We start from the raw sequence: 18,090 nt of genomic DNA on the forward strand, positions 1-18,090 counted from the left end.
CCAAGCTGCTGCCAACTAGCGTGGCTACTAAGCTTATCGCTTGATTACATTGGAGACGTAAAACGATACTCCACCAAAGGCTTCGATTGGTGAAAGGAAATCACTCAGAGCTACTGTTTGGCCGATGGAAGACGTGAAATATCAAGGTTTTTGTTCTTATCCTCGAGATTTACTCGGAATAGTGCTCATTTGGTACCCAAGTGGACCTCACTAGAGGCAAGAAGCGTTCAATGCACTGAAAAATAGACATAAGTGTATAGTAAGGAAAACTACTACAAGGAATCCTTTAGAATCGATAATGGAAAGATATGAAATTATTAGAACCCTTGGCAAAGGAACTGGTGGAAAAGTACTTCTAGCGGCCGAGAAGGAAAGTGGAAAGTATGTATACAGTTTTACCAGTTGTTGGTGCAATAAATGACTGTTGTCATTGTTTACTTGTTAACTTTGGTTTGGCTTGCGTTAACATAGTACAGCGCGGAACCTCGATTTAACGAAATGCCAAGGGACTGGGGAAATTGGTTCGTTATATCGAGGGTTCGTTATATCGAAAACCTCGATTCACAAATTTGCGGAAAAGCAATCAAAATGTTCGTTATATTGAGGTAATTGGTTAACAATAATTGTTATTGTTTTTTTTTTTTTTTGTGTGTGTGTGTGTGTGTGTGTGTGTGTGTGTGTGTGTGTGTGTGTGTGTGTGTGTGTGGTGACGTTAAGTGCTTATCTATATGAAGCTACAGTACACAGTTCAGGGCTGTACATTAATCAAAACCTTAATTTTTCCAATTGCCTCAAATGTTGTCTTTCGTTAAAATGTGCTTTTCTCATAAGAGAAAGAGCGCAGAAATTCATTTGCTTTTGTGCCTGACTTGTCATACTGAACATGAACAGTGTGTACAGTATTAAACAACAGAACACTACAGTATAGTACTGCACTGTAGGTCTGTTTCGCAGTTGTCTTTGGTCAGGTGTTAACATTTGTTTGTTATATCAGGCTGTCTGTATACGTTAGCGCTTCTAAATTGTGTTTGTAATAACTAGGATTTTGTTGTATCGAGGTTTGTTATATTGAGGCTCTGAAGTTCTGTGGCATACATTTTACGGTAACTTTAGCTGGGCTGAAAAATGTCGTTCATTATACCGAGGACTTCATTATGTATGTATGTATGTATGTATGTATGTATGTATGTATGTATGTATGTATGTATGTATGTATGTGTGTAAATTGTGTGTATGTATGTATGTATTTATGTTTGTTACTATGCATTGGAATGAGAAATCACTTAAATATGATTTGATGATTTAAGCGATTTCTCATTCCAATGCATTGATCAAGTGCAGGCGACTGTAAACAATTCAAGTAACATTGAGAAACTTTTAATTAACAAAGAAGCATAATTATTGGAGTGCACAGTTGTTCTCTCTGGCACCTTTCGGCTTGAATAAGTGCCAGGAATTTCACTCCAAAAAAAAGAATAAACTATCGTGATTAATGTGGAGAATTTTTTCAAATTGAGTGGGCATCAGAGGTCCTGGTCTCAGCTTTGATTGAGAATTTTGGTACAATTCTCGCCTCATTTCAATGCTGGTTCCTTAACATTTTCAGTGGATTCGACAGTTTTTATATGTCTGTGTTTGTTTTATCTCGTAAATTGTGATAATTTTTCATGTAGTAATTACTGTTTTTGTGAATATGTGTCATCATGCCCTCTTTGTAAACCTATTAAGGAGTTTGTAAGTTATTGTGTTACAACTGATAAAGGTCTCGGAGCAAAACGTTTCTTATTAAACTTTTTAGATTTTTTATTGAGCATATGTCTTCCTTTGCTCGAAGTTGTCCAACCTCGTGTACCACATTTCTTCTTATATATATATATATATATATAATGTGTGGTAGTCAGAAAAACAACTACATATACATCCCTACAGACCTGTTTCGTGGTTGCCCACTCATCAGGGGATTATTAATGGCAGAATAATGCGACACCATCACTTATATATTACACTAATTGCTAATTAACATGGTTTATGCAGTGCGAAAAGTGTCAAGTCAGCTGTTGCGCAGGAGTGCTTTGTTTCTGTGTCGGCAGGAAGAGACGAGTTTGTTACTTTTGTTGAGTGTTGATAGGTCTGGGTGGCAGATGATTAGGAATTTCTCTTTAAGGCATAGGTTGCATCGTTTGCTTGAGCTGTTGTAGGGCAGGTGGGAAGATAGGATGGGCCAGGTGATGGATTAATTGATGTTGTCTTTCACTGTCCAGATGTGTTTGCTGAGTTCGGTGGAGTTGTGGTGTTTTGCATGTCGGAATGATGAGGTGTGGTTGTAGCGCGACTGAAAGTCGTATGGAGTGAGCCCGATGTATGTGTCTGTCGTGCTGTTGTCTTTACGTGTAATGGTAGCTTGGTATATGACAGTTGGAGGCAGTTTCCGTCTAGAGGGCATGAGTTTTTCTGTTGGCAGTTGCATTTCTTGTTGTTGTTTGTGGTAGAGGTGTCAGTTTTGGTGGTGGCGTGTGTTTACATGGGAGGTGAGGATTCTTTCGTTGTGGTTGTCGATGATTTGTTTTGTATTGTCCATGCAGCTGTAACTAATTTTGATTGTGTTTCTGTTAAAAATTCTGCGGAGCTTATGATCTTTGGGGAAGTGTTTGTCAATCAGCGTGAGGAATTTATGTGTGATGTTAGTGCTGGTGTTCGTGGTGAAAGGCGGGTTGTACCAGAGGATGTTGTGGCGTTGGCGGTTCTTGCGACTTTGTGTGTGTGTTGGTTCGTAGTGGAGTGTGTAGCTGTAACCACTTGTGTTTAATGCTTTCTGGTAGGCGGGAGCGGCTATATTATATATATATATATATATATATATATATATATATATTATTAAAAACTGGATCATTAGACAATGCAATTCAAGACTTTTTATTAGCCATTATGGTATATGAGCCAATATACCATAATCTACAAATATGGTAAGCATACGCGTCAGCTTAAAATTTAAGGGAGCTAAATGATGTAATAAAATTTAATAATTTAATTTAACGTTTTTAATAAAAAAATTATTTCACTTGTGCTTGTTGGATATGAGATGATTATAGCCAACTTGGCACTACGCGCCTCTATGGCTATCTATCATCTCATAATTATCCAACACACGCTTGTGGAATAATTGTTGAATACATACTTAGATAAGTAGTATAGCATATGAGGACGGACAACTTCGAGCAAAGGAAGACATAATTTATTATTCACTAAAAAATCTAAAAAGTAACCTTTTTATGCCATACTATTCATATGCCATACTACTTATCTCATTGATTATTGAGGTTTGGACTACGAATCCTTTTGGATCCTTTTGGTGCGGCGTCCCTGTTGGCTCGAAGACTGTTAAATTGTTATATCTATATATATGAAAGGCTTTTTTTAACTTTCTAGATTTTTTATTGAGTATATGAGTATATGTCTTCCTATGCTCGAAGTGGTTCATCCTTGTGTGCCACATTACTTCTTCTATATAAACAATTGTCTCGGAAAATAAAAATCAAAACTTCGCACTACAGATCTGTTTCGAAAGGGTTAAAAAGTCCTCTCTCGTCAGGTGCATAAGATACTGGTTGACTTACGATCCTTTTTTAAGCTGGTGGTGTAAGCATGCCTTATCAAGTATTTAGTTTGAGTGCCGGCACGCACTCGCCAGTTCATTCCTTTTGTTTAGGGTGCCCGCCCTTGTTCTGCATATGATGAGGAATTTTTTATATCTATATATATATAACTGCAGACAGTACTGTTTTGGCCTTCTGGGCCTCATCAGTGCAGTGCTGATGCTAGGATGGGGGAGAACCGATATGGTTACCCCGAACGATCCCACATTTGTGGTATCGTCTAAGCCATGCCAGAGTGCTCAAACTAGGAAAGCCTAGTGAGCTATGCACAATGCGCATAGCTAGTATATATACATATGTGTATATATTGCTATGCACAATATATATATGTATAATATATGTGTATATAGATTGGCTGATTTGTTTTCCTCAGGCAGGTTGCTATTAGGCAGGTTGCGCACAGCTAATATATATACATATTATTTCTATGCACAATATATATATATATATTTATTAAAAACTAGATCATTGGATAATGCAATTCAAGACTTTTTATTGGCTTAGCCATTATGGTATATCAGCCAATATACCATAATCTACAAATATGGTAAGCGTACGTGTCAGCTTAAAATTAAAAGGGAGCTAAAAATTTAATAAAATTTAATAATTTAATTCAACGTTTTTAATAAAACAATTATTCCACTCGCGCTTGTTGGATATGAGATGATTATAGCCAACTCGGCGCTACGCGCCTCGTTGGCTATCTATCATCTCATATCCAATGCGCGCTCGTGGAATAATTGTTAAATATATGTAACTAACTGCAGACAGTACTGTTTCGGCCTTCTGGGCCTCATCATACATATATATATATATATAGCTCTTTGGCATACAAAGCTTTGCTTTCATGTCCAAATTGAGCGCTCTACCTATGATGAGTCATTGCTGTTGCAATTGCGCATGCTCACTAGTTTACTCTAGTTTGAGCACTCTGGCATGGCTTAGATGACACCACAAATGTTGGGTCGTTTGGGGTGACCCTCGCGGTTCTCCTCCATCCTAGCATCAGCACTGCACTGATGAGGCCCAGAAGGCTGAAACAATACTGTCTGCAGTTAGTTCTATGTATATATATGTGTATATGTATGTATATATATATATATATATATACATATATATATGTATATATATGTCTATATAGATTGGCTGATTTGTTTTCCTTAGGCAGGTTGCTATTAAAGAGATTACTTTAGATCCAAATAAAAAGAACAGAACAAAAGAAGCTGTGTTAAAGGAAGCAAGGTACGGACATTCACTTGTGCAAGTTATTTTTATCTGCTGATTATTACTATAATACATTAGACTTACTACAAAGACTCTGATTGGTCAAGAGCATACAGTAACTATACAATAGCATGGGAAGTTGACATGATATACCCAGTATTGGGTTATGTTGCATTCAAAGTCTGCCTAGTTTCCAAACCCCTTGTCTGTGTAGTGTTCTTAAACCTCTGCAAACTCAGAGGGAAATGTCTTCTTTTGCAGTGTTAAAAAGAACATAACTTCAGACAATTATTGAATTCAGTTTTTGCACGATATTATGAATTATCAAACCTTGTGCCGTTGTTTTGTGCCTCGGCCTTTAGTTTTGGCAGACATTACGGAATTGCACCCATTGAAAAACGTCGCACAGAACAATGCAAATAAGCTAGTAAAGAGAAAGAGAGCATGCGTAACTTCATGCAGGCCTGTCAATCTGACTGTCACTCATGTAATCCCTCGTGTACACGGTGTTCGCAAGTATTGTTTCTTGCTCAGACAACCGAAACATAGCGCTATTCATCGAAGAAGAATAGCTGTAATCTTGATTAGGCGATATTGTTTAAAAATCGATCACATGTAAAATTATTTATTCAAGCCGAGCGATTTTTTCATAAAACTTTACCAAAATCTTGGACCATAGACTTACTGATGACGTACTCTCTGGTTATCTCAGAATTGTTTTTCGACAGCAATACTGCACTGAAACACTTTTCTGTTTCGAAACTTCAGATCTGCGTTCATTTCAGTTTTTTCGAGAATGGAATTCTCTGAATATGGTCTCAGCTTATAGCCAAGTATTTTCAGTTCACATGTTTTAAGAACCCAATTAAAACAGACCGAAGTTTAGGGTCTCGGCCTATAGCTGAGTTCGGCTCATAGACGAATAAATACATTAAGACAGAAATGCGGCAGATTTACGAGGTTCGACCATCAGTTTCGCCATGAAAGCAAAATAACATTACAGATTCCTTTTTGGCCCGTTATTGCTGTCAGTTTCACTTAATTAACACGTCGGGAAAGTCTATTTACTTTTCGAAAAGCTTAAGTCTACGTTGTAAATTCCTGCTCCACATATGTACACGCTCAGTTCCAACTCAGCTTTACCATAACAACACTTCGTTTCATCACCTTCAAACAATACTAATTGCTTCCATTGTCTCTCCATTGTCTCTGAACGGACGCAAAGCGAAATTTTACAACTCCCGTTTGGGAATTCATCAATTCAGATCTTAAGAGACCGAAGCTGGCGGTGAGCTTTTGCAACCTCATTCCTCCTGCAAAGCATCATGGATACTCCACTTTACCTGGGCGACGCTTTTCAATGGTTGCGATTCCGTAGTGTGTACTGTAACATACTGATTAATGTGGAGAAAAATAATTATGAGATCTTCTAGTGAAAATAGTCACAATTTTTGCCATAATCAAGTGCACCATAAATGTACTTATTTTTTTATTTTTGTTTTACAGCATTTTAGCCCATTTAAAACATCCTCATGTTGTTTCATTACAAGAATATTTCTTTGATTCATCAGAGGAGCTACTTTGTATTGTACAGGTGAATATTTCACCACTTTCATTAATTTAACCTCTAAGTGTACCTAGCATCTCATTTCTCCTAAAAATAAGATTCACCTCAAATTAATACCAATAAATATTTACAAGAATAAACCAAGGAAATTATCATCAATTAAATGAATCTCATGATTGTGTAACAAGTTCTCCTTGGTCAGCTCATTAGGAATATGTATATAGAGAACAGTATGAGGAAGATGTAAACTGAACCTGGTGTGTAAACAGGGCTAGGATGTCATTGTCAGCATTACATCATTGTCAGCATTACATCATTGTCAGCATTACATCATTGTCAGCATTACATCATTGTCAGCATTACATCATTGTCAGCATTACATCATTGTCAGCATTACATCATTGTCAGCATTACATCATTGTCAGCAAGGCTGTGGTCTAGCAGTGCCTGGTGGCCTCTGGCACCTTACTTTTGCTCTTGGGCAACTCAGGAATTTTAATGTTTTCATACAAAGCATATGCTGGGCACCCTGGATTTCATGGTTTCAAAGCACTGGGCTCCATTCAATTTGCCTTAGAGCACAGCCTTGATCAGTGTCATTATTTTCACAATTTGAATTTTTTTGGTAACTTACGTTGTTTGGAAGTTTGATATCATTGACGGCCAACATAAGAATTTTTCCCCTGATTGAAATATTGGTGTCTTTTTATTTTCCATGTTGTGTATGCTTTGTCTTGCAGGATTTTTGCGATGGGGGAACTCTCCAAGATCAGATAGTCAATGCTAGAGAGGTTTGTCCATTTAAAATTAAACTATGCTATAACTAATTCTCAAATACAATTACAATATCTGATTTCCTCTTACTGTATCACCCTTGAATCAACCGTAAAGGTCCTGAGAATAACAGAAATGATTGCTAATTAATAGGAATCTCCTGATTGTCAAACAAATTCTCCTTGTCAGTACCTTGGGGAATGTATACAGAACAGTATGGAGAATATGCAATTGATGTTAGGGTTTCAAGGGTAATAACAGTGTCAGTAAGGGCTGTAATAGTAACTTGTAACACTGAGCTCACTCCAATTGTTAGGGATTAAGATGCCCATTGCTAACATGCTGCGCTAATATCAGACACTGCCATGGGTGATACCCCCAAAGAAATGGCTGCTTCAAAACTTAATGACAGCCCTAGTTAAGATTATAGTATGCAGGGATTCTAGCATTATGCGCTGGTGCGGACCTGCATAATCGGACATTCTCTGCATATTCCCGCATAATTTGTTAAGTAAATCAATATATAATTATATGTTACCTATCTTGGTGTCTGACTTGAGTATTGTATTTATCCTTTTTCTACAGTCGTACAAAATACCAAAGTATTTCAGACAGTTTGATCTGTATCTTTTTTACCCACAGCCATTTTGTTGTGTTCAAAAGGCAACTGTCAATTATCATTATTATGTTTTTCCTCTATGAACCCGTACATCATTTAATTTTATGTTTGAATCTTTTTTTAGAAAAATTCTCCATTTTCAGAGGAGCAAATAATGCAGGTAAGTTAACATGTAGCCACAGCAGTCGTTAAAGTTCGTGTAGATAAACACTTAGGGAAAAAATGTTTTATTTATTTTATAGACTGAATGACAAATCATGTGATATGGGTGTGATGGTTGGTTTTTTTTTTTTTGCACTCTTTCATTTTTTTGGTTCTTAATAAGCCCGTGAATTGAGGAATAAATGAATGTGAATATATGAAAATCAATCAGGCCGCACTTCACTGCTGCTTAGTAGTTTAAATCATTACTGAGAAAATCGCTCCTATGTTCATTTTCTAATCTGCAGGTCACATAATGTTTCCTATTTTCACAGTCATTTCAATACGCATCACTTCATGAGTTTATTACCAACCAACCTCCTGTACAGGCCTGATTTGTTTCGTAGGCCTTGTTTTCACTACTTCTGTTCATTGCTGCCAAGATCCCTCTTATATTCATTTTTACTTTCTTTTTCAAGCTATTTTAGGATACTTAAATTTGTTCTGCTTTGCTTATTTTTCTTAACAGTGGTTTATTCAAATGACTATGGCTCTGCAACATATTCACTCCAAGAAAGTACTTCACAGGTAAATTTTGAAGTAATGGCAGATACTTTATACTTTCAAAGTAAGTATGCAAAATAGAAATGAAAGAACCAAGAAACAAATGCACACACGTGGGGCCTTACAGGTCATGGTAAGACAGAGGGACCTAGACGTCTCTCTGTTGAAAACCAGAGGGTGCCGTACTTCGCACTTGTTTCTCATGAGTTCGTTGGACACCCGAGGAGGAGTCTATGTTTGTACCACGCATTAAGGCCGCACTTGCTGAGTTCACACCCTGTCTAAGGTGCCCATTCCGAACAAGATGCAATGTTCAAGACACTAAATGGCTCAAGACCCAGAAGGCTATGCTCTTTTGGGTAAAATAAGGAAGTGCTACTCTTCTCCCGCCCTTCTCTCTTCTTTTGCCATCCTTTTACCACCCTCTCCCCCTTCTCTCTTCTTTTGCCATCCTTTTACCACCCTCTCCCCCTTCTCTCTTCTTTTGCCATCCTTTTACCACCCTCTCCCCCTTCTCTCTTCTTTTGCCATCCTTTTACCACCCTCTCCCCCTTCTCTCTTCTTTTGCCATCCTTTTACCACCCTCTCCCCCTTCTCTCTTCTTTTGCCATCCTTTTACCACCCTCTCCCCCTTCTCTCTTCTTTTGCCATCCTTTTACCACCCTCTCCCCCTTCTCTCTTCTTTTGCCATCCTTTTACCACCCTCTCCCCCTTCTCTCTTCTTTTGCCATCCTTTTACCACCCTCTCCCCCTTCTCTCTTCTTTTGCCATCCTTTTACCACCCTCTCCCCCTTCTCTCTTCTTTTGCCATCCTTTTACCACCCTCTCCCCCTTCTCTCTTCTTTTGCCATCCTTTTACCACCCTCTCCCCCTTCTCTCTTCTTTTGCCATCCTTTTACCACCCTCTCCCCCTTCTCTCTTCTTTTGCCATCCTTTTACCACCCTCTCCCCCTTCTCTCTTCTTTTGCCATCCTTTTACCACCCTCTCCCCCTTCTCTCTTCTTTTGCCATCCTTTTACCACCCTCTCCCCCTTCTCTCTTCTTTTGCCATCCTTTTACCACCCTCTCCCCCTTCTCTCTTCTTTTGCCATCCTTTTACCACCCTCTCCCCCTTCTCTCTTCTTTTGCCATCCTTTTACCACCCTCTCCCCCTTCTCTCTTCTTTTGCCATCCTTTTACCACCCTCTCCCCCTTCTCTCTTCTTTTGCCATCCTTTTACCACCCTCTCCCCCTTCTCTCTTCTTTTGCCATCCTTTTACCACCCTCTCCCCCTTCTCTCTTCTTTTGCCATCCTTTTACCACCCTCTCCCCCTTCTCTCTTCTTTTCCCATCCTTTTACCACCCTCTCCCCCTTCTCTCTTCTTTTGCCATCCTTTTACCACCCTCTCCCCCTTCTCTCTTCTTTTGCCATCCTTTTACCACCCTCTCCTCCTTCTCTCTTCTTTTGCCATCCTTTTACCACCCTCTCCCCCTTCTCTCTTCTTTTCCCATCCTTTTACCACCCTCTCCCCCTTCTCTCTTCAAAGCGAACTCTACTCTACTCCTAATCCATAGGCTCTCTGCTGAGTGAATGAACGGACCGACGAAAAATGAACATCTAACGAACGAACGAACATCTAACGAACGAACAAACTAACGAACGAACGAACGCAGGGAAACGATCAAAGACATGTTAACCAATGAACAAACCTGACAAAAGATTTAATATACAAATAAACGAAGTGTTATCGAAATCCTAACCAACAAATTAAAATAATTTGAATATATCAACAAAGTTGAAAATGGTAAATTGGCCACCGTTACGATTATAAAAGCTGACGTTTCGAGCGTTAGCCCTTCGTCGGAGCGAATAGGGGAATTGCGGGTTGTGTGTGCTTTTAAAGGCAGAAAAAGGAGCAACGTGATTGGTGGCAACAAATTAAAAAACGAATTTGTGGCAAATCGAACTTAAAAATCAGCCAACGAACCAAAGACTACCAAAAGAGTTAGCAGATGATCCGTTATAGATGAAATTAAGGATGTTGTGAACTATTCCTGTCACCTTTTTTTGAACAGAACCTTTCCTCAGTAACACGTTTCTTTTAATTTCTCTTTCAGGGATTTGAAATCACAGAATGTGTTCTTGACAAAGAAAGGAGTTATTAGAATAGGTGACAATATGTGTTTTATTAATTGCTACCCTTTCCAAGTAGAAAGGTAGTCTTCCCAATGTTCCATCATGTGCATATGACGACGACCTCACTTGTCTCAGACAGGCAGACAGACAGACCGATAGGCAAGAGGCATAAAGACAGACTGACAACAGCCCGACAGACAGATAGGTAACAGACAGACAGACAACGGACAGACAGACAGACAACAGACAGACAGACAACAGACAGACAGACAGACAGACAGACCGACCAATAGGCAAGAGGCGTAAAGACAGACCGACAACAGCCTGACAGACAGTTAGATAACAGACAGACAGACAACAGACAGACAGACAGACAACAGACAGACAGACAACAGATAGACAGACAGACAACAGACAGACAGACAGACAACAGATAGAGAGACAGACAACAGAGAGACCGATAGGCAAGAGGCATAAAGACAGACCAATAACAGACAGACAGACAACAGACAGACAGACCGACCAATAGGCAAGAGGCGTAAAGACAGACTGACAACAGCCCGACAGACAGTTAGGTAACAGACAGACAGACAGACAACAGACAGACAGACAGTTAGGTAACAGACAGACAGACAACAGACAGACCGATAGGCAAGAGGCGCATAGACAGACTGACAACAGCCCGACAGACAGTTAGGTAACAGACAGACAGACAGACAACAGACAGACCGATAGGCAAGAGGCGTAAAGAAAGACTGACAACAGCCCGACAGACAGCTAGGTGACAGACAGACAGACAACAGACAGACAGACAGATAGGCTAGAGGTGGACGCCAGTACGAATAGATGGAGACAGAGGCAGATAGGCACTTCTCTCACCTGTGTTTTCTTCTTTTTATTTCCGTAGGTGACTTTGGAATTGCGCGAATGATGGAGAACACTTTTGACATGGCACAAACTTGTTGTGGTACTCCTTGTTATTTGAGCCCTGAATTATGCCAGGATATGCCATACAGCTCCAAGGCTGATGTCTGGGTAAGGGCATTGATGAGTTGTGAATCTGGTTTGCTAGATAAGGTCTGTAATGGGCCCATACCAATAAGAGAGTCCAATTCCAACTAAACAGTCACGTCCTCTTGATTCTGAGAAACTGTGGATTTAGAAAGCCAGAAAATGTTTATAATGTTAATGTTATAATGAGTAATGCAGAATATCTGAGGAGCGAAAGAACTTGTACTTCTCAGGTTGCATATCTGTCAGCACTAGTAGAGCTGTTTGCCATTAACTGTCAGTGAAACAAAACCAAAGTAATTACAACTACCAATCAGAAGAAAGTTTGACATCAGCATTAGCCAATGAGAGCTCGAAGTAAAAAACAAAAAGCGCGGGAAAACGCTGGCGACCAAGTCACGATTGGTTTCGTTTTGCATCTGATTTGTTCGGAAATTGGCGCTAGTTTCCCAGACCAATCGCAGATTGAAATAAAGCAAAACAAATTAATCTTTGATAAGTTTTTCTACACTAAATTGAAAATTCTCCAAACCTAACAATGTCGTAAGAACATTTGCAAGCGCTTGTTGTCCAACTTTGCAAAAATATACATCGTTTCACAGACGACTAGTTTTGGGGCGTCACCGAGGAAATGATGAGTGTAAACTGTTTCGCTTTCGTAGGCCCTTGGTTGTCTTCTGTTTGAGATGTGTGCGTTGCGTTATGCATTTGAGGCAACAAACTTTGTCAGCTTGTTCTACAAGATTGTCAAAGTGGATCACGGGGTAAGTGTCGAAATTTATTTACTTTCTTTATACCTTTTTTGTTAAGATTTATGTTAGACCGTGCCGATTAATTGCTTGCGAATGCTGCGGCACTAGCAGCGCGAACCAGCAAGCATGCAAAAGGTCCGTAAGAGGTCTGGTACCAAAGAATACTTGGGAACCTCTCGCGCGCTAATATAGCTGGCCGGCTCGAAACGCACGGGCTTCACATTTGTGTCGCAGCTTTTGTTTTCCTTTCTTCATTTTGAAGTCACTGGTGGTCGTTGAAATCTTTTCTCAGCATTGCGATTAATTAACTTCTCTCAAGAATCTATTTCTCAACGGCAGAGAATGAAATACTTAGAGAACAATAACAACGAAAACAAAAACAATTAGATTTCAAGGCCTGTGAATGTAGCAATTGGGTTTCAAAAAAATGAAAGACAAAAAGGAAGAAGAGGAGAGTAGAAAGTTTAACAAACTAGCCATTTTGAATCGATGAAATATTTTGATATCACGCATGTTTTTAGACCAAATCGCAATCAGCTCAGTTCAATGACCAGTTTTAATTTCTCTCTAGGACGTCCCATCACAATATTCGTCTTCCTTAGAAGCACTCATCAAACAACTTTTGGCCAAGTCCCCGGATGACAGACCATCGTAAGTGAGAGTTCACTTGACTTTGCCTAAGGAAGTTAAGTGCTTCAACGCTAATCGCGTGATCTTCCCTCGCAACGTGCTTGCAGTTTGCCCCTTATGTTCATGGTTCAGCAGATTCAATTTAAAATCAAGAAAACCAAGGATAGCGTGCGTAGCTGGCGGTTTTGTGTGCGCCTTGAATCGTCCGGCGGCGGAGCCCTTGAAACTAGTGTTTGAGCTGCGAGAAATTTCTGTCCCGCTGTTCGTTTTTTCGCCGTTGTCGCTGATCGCTCTAATACACTTTATACACAAACGTCAGTATGTATATTCTCCATAATGTTCTCTGTGTATTTTTTCTAGTACTACATAGGTTACTTTACAGTCAAATACTTTGTCAATCAGTTACTGCCCCAATACTTCCTAAAGAAAAAAAAACATTGGTGCCCGTACGTTTCTAGAGCAGACTTTTTATTTGATGACTTGTATCATTTGATGTTAGCTTTGTATTCGAACATACACTCAAGTGAAGCCATGCCTTAATTTTCGTTTTATTTAGTTATTTTTTCCTATATTATCACATTTTTCTTTCTTTTTTTTTTTTTTTCCAGTGCTGGAGCAATCCTTAACCTGCCTTTCGTTCAAAAGCATCTCGCAATTTTCATCAAAGAAAAGGAAAACCTCCAAGAATCGTTGCATGTGAAGTAAGTGAATTTACTGAGCTGTGTTACATTCTCTATGGGAAACGTACCAAAATACCCTTCTAACGGCATCACACAACAATAACAACGTTAGGTCATTTCGCCGAAATTCTAAGAGTGGTTTAATCGCTAGACAACAGAGCTCAAGAAAAAGTCAGAGTAGGTCTAGAAGACGATTTCTGCCAAGTGTAGTGATACTACCATCTATGTCTTTCTGTTAGACAGCTGTTAAAGACCCCAGCTGGGAGTAGCAATACGTCTCCCAGCATGCCTCAGCGGCCATCGTCGGCTACAGGAATCAAATCCCCTGATGTGAACCGCAAATTGACGAAGATCAGATGCAAGTCAGCTCAGCCAATGAACAGAGGGCTTCAGCCAATACCTACAGAGGAAAAAAAAGGTATAACACAAGTTCAGGACGTGACCAACGCCGTCACATTGTGGCAAAGTACATATACCGTGATAACGGTGGCCAGTCAGTTGTTCTTACAGACTGCTAGAGTTGGAAAGACGTTTGATGTGGAGATAATAGGGACCTTAAGAAACCACGACGGCGACGCCAAGGAAGACTTCGATTAAAAAATGAATTTCTACTCTTAGTTAGAATTTCAAAAATGGCTGCTGGAGCTTACTGTCTCATACAGCGCCACAGCTCAACTTCCGCATGACGTATAAAGTAGCCGTTGAGTTCCAAATGGAAATTAAAATAATTTGCCGTCGCGGTTTCGGTTCGCAGACGACGCAAATTTTGGCGATTTCACGTTGTTGTTTTGCATAGGATGGCTATGAAATGTACAAAGTTTCAAAACGCACGTGCTGAGCTACTGTTCTGCCAATTAGATCTCTTGTTTTCCACGTCCTCGTTGCCGTCGCCGTCGTGGTTTCTTAAGGTCCCTACTACTTACTTTAAACCCTGTTTTGAAGATTGATTTTCTTGTACTGAGTGATGACAAAATATCTGCTAAGATACTATTTCACCTTGTTACATTCAGACGTCAGTCCAATACGTCAGCTGGAAGACCCTGGCGAGTATTCCGACGATTTCGACGATTCGGACGACGAAGATTACTCGGATGAATTCGATGATGACAGGGAGCTGAACGGTGACTCACCAAAGAAGCCATTGTCTGCTGCAAAACTGAAAGAGAGTGAAGTGGAAGAGGAACCAGAAAATGAATACCCCGATGACTTTGAAGATGACTCTGAAGAAGAAGTAGGTTGTAATAGGACATCGATTTGAAAAACGCTGGTGAACCTGCAGGCCTTGAGCATACATAAAACGTTAACTTTCTTTCAAATGGAATTATCCAATTGTTGGTTTATCATGCTCTTTTTTTTTTTTTTTCTAGGCTCTAGATGACATTTTAACCAATGCCAGAGCTGCTCAGGATGGTGAAGGTGAGTGTTGCTTCCATTTAGGCTATTAGTCAAGTTGTAATAACCAATGCAAATGTCATGTCCTTATGGAGAGATTCTAGTATGGAAGATGGCTCCATGCTGCTAAATCATGGTTGGATTAATGACATATATGTTAATAAAATGCTTGAAAGTCGAAAAAAATGTGTTAAAATATCTAATAAAAATGTAAGAAAACTGGAGGATACACACTATGATAACGATTATTCACTCTAATCATCAAAAATATTTACAAGCAAATTAAGATAAAATTCTCAAAAATCGAGAAATACATGAAAAGGTCGACTAACAAATTATCTATAATTGTTATTGTTATTTTTATTTTTATTATTATTATTATTATTATTATTATTATTATTATCATTACTATTATTATTGATTGTTATTTTTGTCTATCCAACGACAAGTGTTGAATTTTCTTGTCACAGTAGCGGAAGAAGAAGTCGTTGAAGACTCGGATGGGCCATTGTCTTGTAAACAAAAGCTCAAAGAGTAGGTAGATTGTACACAAGCGCTAATGTTATGCTGTGTCATGTACTACATTGAGCAACTAATTTGGACTCTGCCCTTAACAAACCCCTTTCTTTTAACGAGAGCTATGCCCCGTTCCTTTTGCAAACTGAGATAATCGTCTTTGTTTTTGACCATCTTTGATCACTTCTGATTGAATTTATTGCCCTTGTGGTAACGTAAGATTGTTTTGTTGTGTTTTCTCTTCAGGCATGTTATAACAGTCATCGGGGAAAAAATGTTTGAGGAAGTACGGGAGAGGTTTGCCAGAGGAGAGTTGGAAACTGATCAAAGGTAGGAGTGTTTTGAATTGAAGGATGCAGGTGTACAGTCCTTGGTGATAAACTTAGTAGGTGAGGGGTAGGGTAGGAGTAACAGGTTGTGTTAAAAAAGATTGAAAAGTTCTGGAATATATTTTCATTTCAGGTCTTGTTAAAGTTTACGATATGTTGGAAATTCTAAAGATAGGAATGGGTGCTCATCCTCTTCCACGATCCCCCTTCTCCTTTTTCTGGCGTGTGATTATGGAGAATTTGCCACCTTCCTATAAACAAGAATTGAATAGATATTCTAGTCTTCTCGGATAGGGACGAATAAACCTTAGGCCCGTCTCCTGCAGGGTTAGGGGTAGGAGACGCTAATTTCTAACGCACGAGATTACTGTGTGGTGGATGTCCTCCCCTGGGTGGGATGAGTGGGGTGTTGGCCCTGAAAAGCCCCTATGGGGAGTGGTCAATAACCTATGTATGTATTAAGAAAAACATTTACAAGCTAGTCAGAAAGAGTGATACTTAAAAGGAGAAGAGAAGATTTATGCCTATTATACATTTTTCCCTTTCTAGACCTGAATTCGAACAGGTGACAGGATCTGAAATGATGGAAACTTGTTATCTGGTGAACGAGTTATTCATTGGATCAGAGGAGAGAAGATGACGATGTCATCAAACAGAATCACTGGTATGTCAGAGGGTTCATGGCGATGTCATCTACACAGAATCACCGCTGTGTCAAAGGTTTCATGGCGACTGATAAATCTTAGTTCCTTCTAGTACGATTTAAACATTTTTGTAAATGATTAAGCTGGTAGCTTTGAAAATGTTGGCGTGATGTTTTATGATGATAAGTATTATTATTTTTATTACTTGGATGTACAGAGATGAGGTGTAGAATCTTCTATTTAGTATACATGTACGCAAGAGTGGGCATTAAAATGTTTCATGTTTCATTTTTACACTTTCATTGACCACTTTCATAAATGGCTGCCAGATTAATATTCTTTTGTTTAAATTTAAATTAGCCCCTCTCGCCTCGCTTGAGATAATGTCTTCTTTTGAATTTTGTACTGGATAACGAGGCCAGAAGGGCTAATTTAAATTTGAACAAAAGAATATTAATCCGGCAGCCATTTATGAAAGTGGTCTATGAAGCTAGGTTTACTTTACAGCTGTAATTATATCAGTGTATAACGTATAGAACAAAAGTTATAGTGTGAAAAGTTTGTATTTTTTAGAAGTAAATTGTCGAAAGAAGAGAAAGTCGTCATTATATGGTAAGAGCTGTGTAACTGGCCCGAGCACATAATTTTTTTACTGAATATCGATTCGAACTTCAGACGCAGACTGACATTTGCCTGTTTGAAAGAAACGTATTTGTGTGCAATAGGCAAAATTGAAAATCACTTCGACTTTGCCTGAAGTTGTTTGATGCCTAACTTTCCCACGAGTTACATCCGTTACAATTGTTCCTAGATTGAAAGCTTAATACGTATAGGTAATCGCATGGGGCCGAGGAAAATTAAGGATTATTATCACTTGTGTTGTCGGAAGTTGCTGAAATTGCCCGAGTCGCGCAGCGACGAGGGCAATTTCTGCAACTTCCGAAAACACAAGTGTTATTAATCCTTAATTTTACGAGGAACCATGTGATTACTTGTTTATAATATAAGGGCAATATGTTTTCTTACTGATCTCGCGCAAAACGGGACGCCTTTGTTACAAAACAAACGAAAATTTCTTTACCTTGGCAGCCGTTGCTAAACGATTTTCAGCCAATCATTTTCAAGTAATTTTGCCCGGGGCAATGACAAAAATTAAGAAAAAATGCCCTGTCTTGATCAATCACATTTCAGTAATTTTGCCCCTTATATGATAAATTGTTTAATAGTGGCATACATGTAAAAATTACTCAGTTCTGATAAGCTAGAAGAGTGTAGTTCTCTTTTCACAAAGGTGCAAGTTTGTAACACGGGTGCAAAACTATGAGTGCAGATTGAAAATGTGTTACTTCCAAATTTACAGTTGAATGGCTTTTGAATGAAAACGTTTTATGTAAACGTTTATTTTTCGACAAATCGGTGATTTGTTTTTTCAACCAGTCAGCTCAGTTTATTCAGAATAAAAGCACGCGCCATCAAGT

The 18,090-nt window shown here is 39.0% G+C and overlaps 1 protein-coding gene and 1 long non-coding RNA gene across 3 annotated transcripts in view; one reads left to right on the forward strand and one right to left on the reverse strand.

Moving 5' to 3' along the window:
- The first annotated feature begins 33 nt into the window (after positions 1 to 33).
- LOC111339319 (uncharacterized) lies at positions 34 to 18,088 on the forward strand. Of its 2 annotated transcripts, none has more exons than XM_088751919.1 (17): positions 34 to 381; positions 4,818 to 4,895; positions 6,384 to 6,471; positions 7,185 to 7,235; positions 7,962 to 7,997; positions 8,508 to 8,566; positions 10,640 to 10,692; positions 11,566 to 11,693; positions 12,332 to 12,433; positions 12,993 to 13,072; positions 13,660 to 13,752; positions 13,971 to 14,149; positions 14,742 to 14,962; positions 15,099 to 15,147; positions 15,573 to 15,657; positions 15,886 to 15,969; positions 16,518 to 18,088. In XM_088751919.1, the coding sequence occupies exons 1-17, from the start codon at positions 299 to 301 to the stop codon at positions 16,606 to 16,608; spliced, it is 1,560 nt and encodes a 519-aa protein (XP_088608045.1). In that variant the 5' UTR covers positions 34 to 298; the 3' UTR covers positions 16,609 to 18,088. The 2 variants fall into 2 exon arrangements, with proteins under 2 accessions (XP_088608045.1, XP_088608046.1); XM_088751920.1 differs by having other exon boundaries at positions 35 to 381; positions 15,594 to 15,657; positions 16,518 to 17,210.
- Positions 13,353 to 18,090, reverse strand: part of LOC148736226 (uncharacterized) — a 6,462-nt gene continuing 1,724 nt past the window's right edge. The window contains exons 3-4 of the long non-coding RNA XR_015998367.1: positions 14,728 to 16,219; positions 13,353 to 14,131 (exon numbers count right to left, since the gene is read on the reverse strand). This is a non-coding gene — a long non-coding RNA (uncharacterized LOC148736226). The remainder of the gene's footprint in view (positions 14,132 to 14,727; positions 16,220 to 18,090) is intronic.

Source organism: Stylophora pistillata, chromosome 3 (genome assembly GCF_964205215.1).
Source record: "Stylophora pistillata chromosome 3, jaStyPist1.2, whole genome shotgun sequence".
NCBI lineage: Eukaryota > Metazoa > Cnidaria > Anthozoa > Scleractinia > Pocilloporidae > Stylophora > Stylophora pistillata.

Bases quoted from the DNA above. Each gene is read 5' to 3' on its own strand.
- LOC111339319 (XM_088751919.1), top strand. From the start codon at position 299: ATGGAAAGATATGAAATTATTAGAACCCTTGGCAAAGGAACTGGTGGA. The intron at 14,150-14,741 runs GTATAACACAAG...TGTTACATTCAG, and splicing joins ACCTACAGAGGAAAAAAAAG to ACGTCAGTCCAATACGTCAG. The intron at 14,963-15,098 runs GTAGGTTGTAAT...TTTTTTTTCTAG, and splicing joins AAGATGACTCTGAAGAAGAA to GCTCTAGATGACATTTTAAC.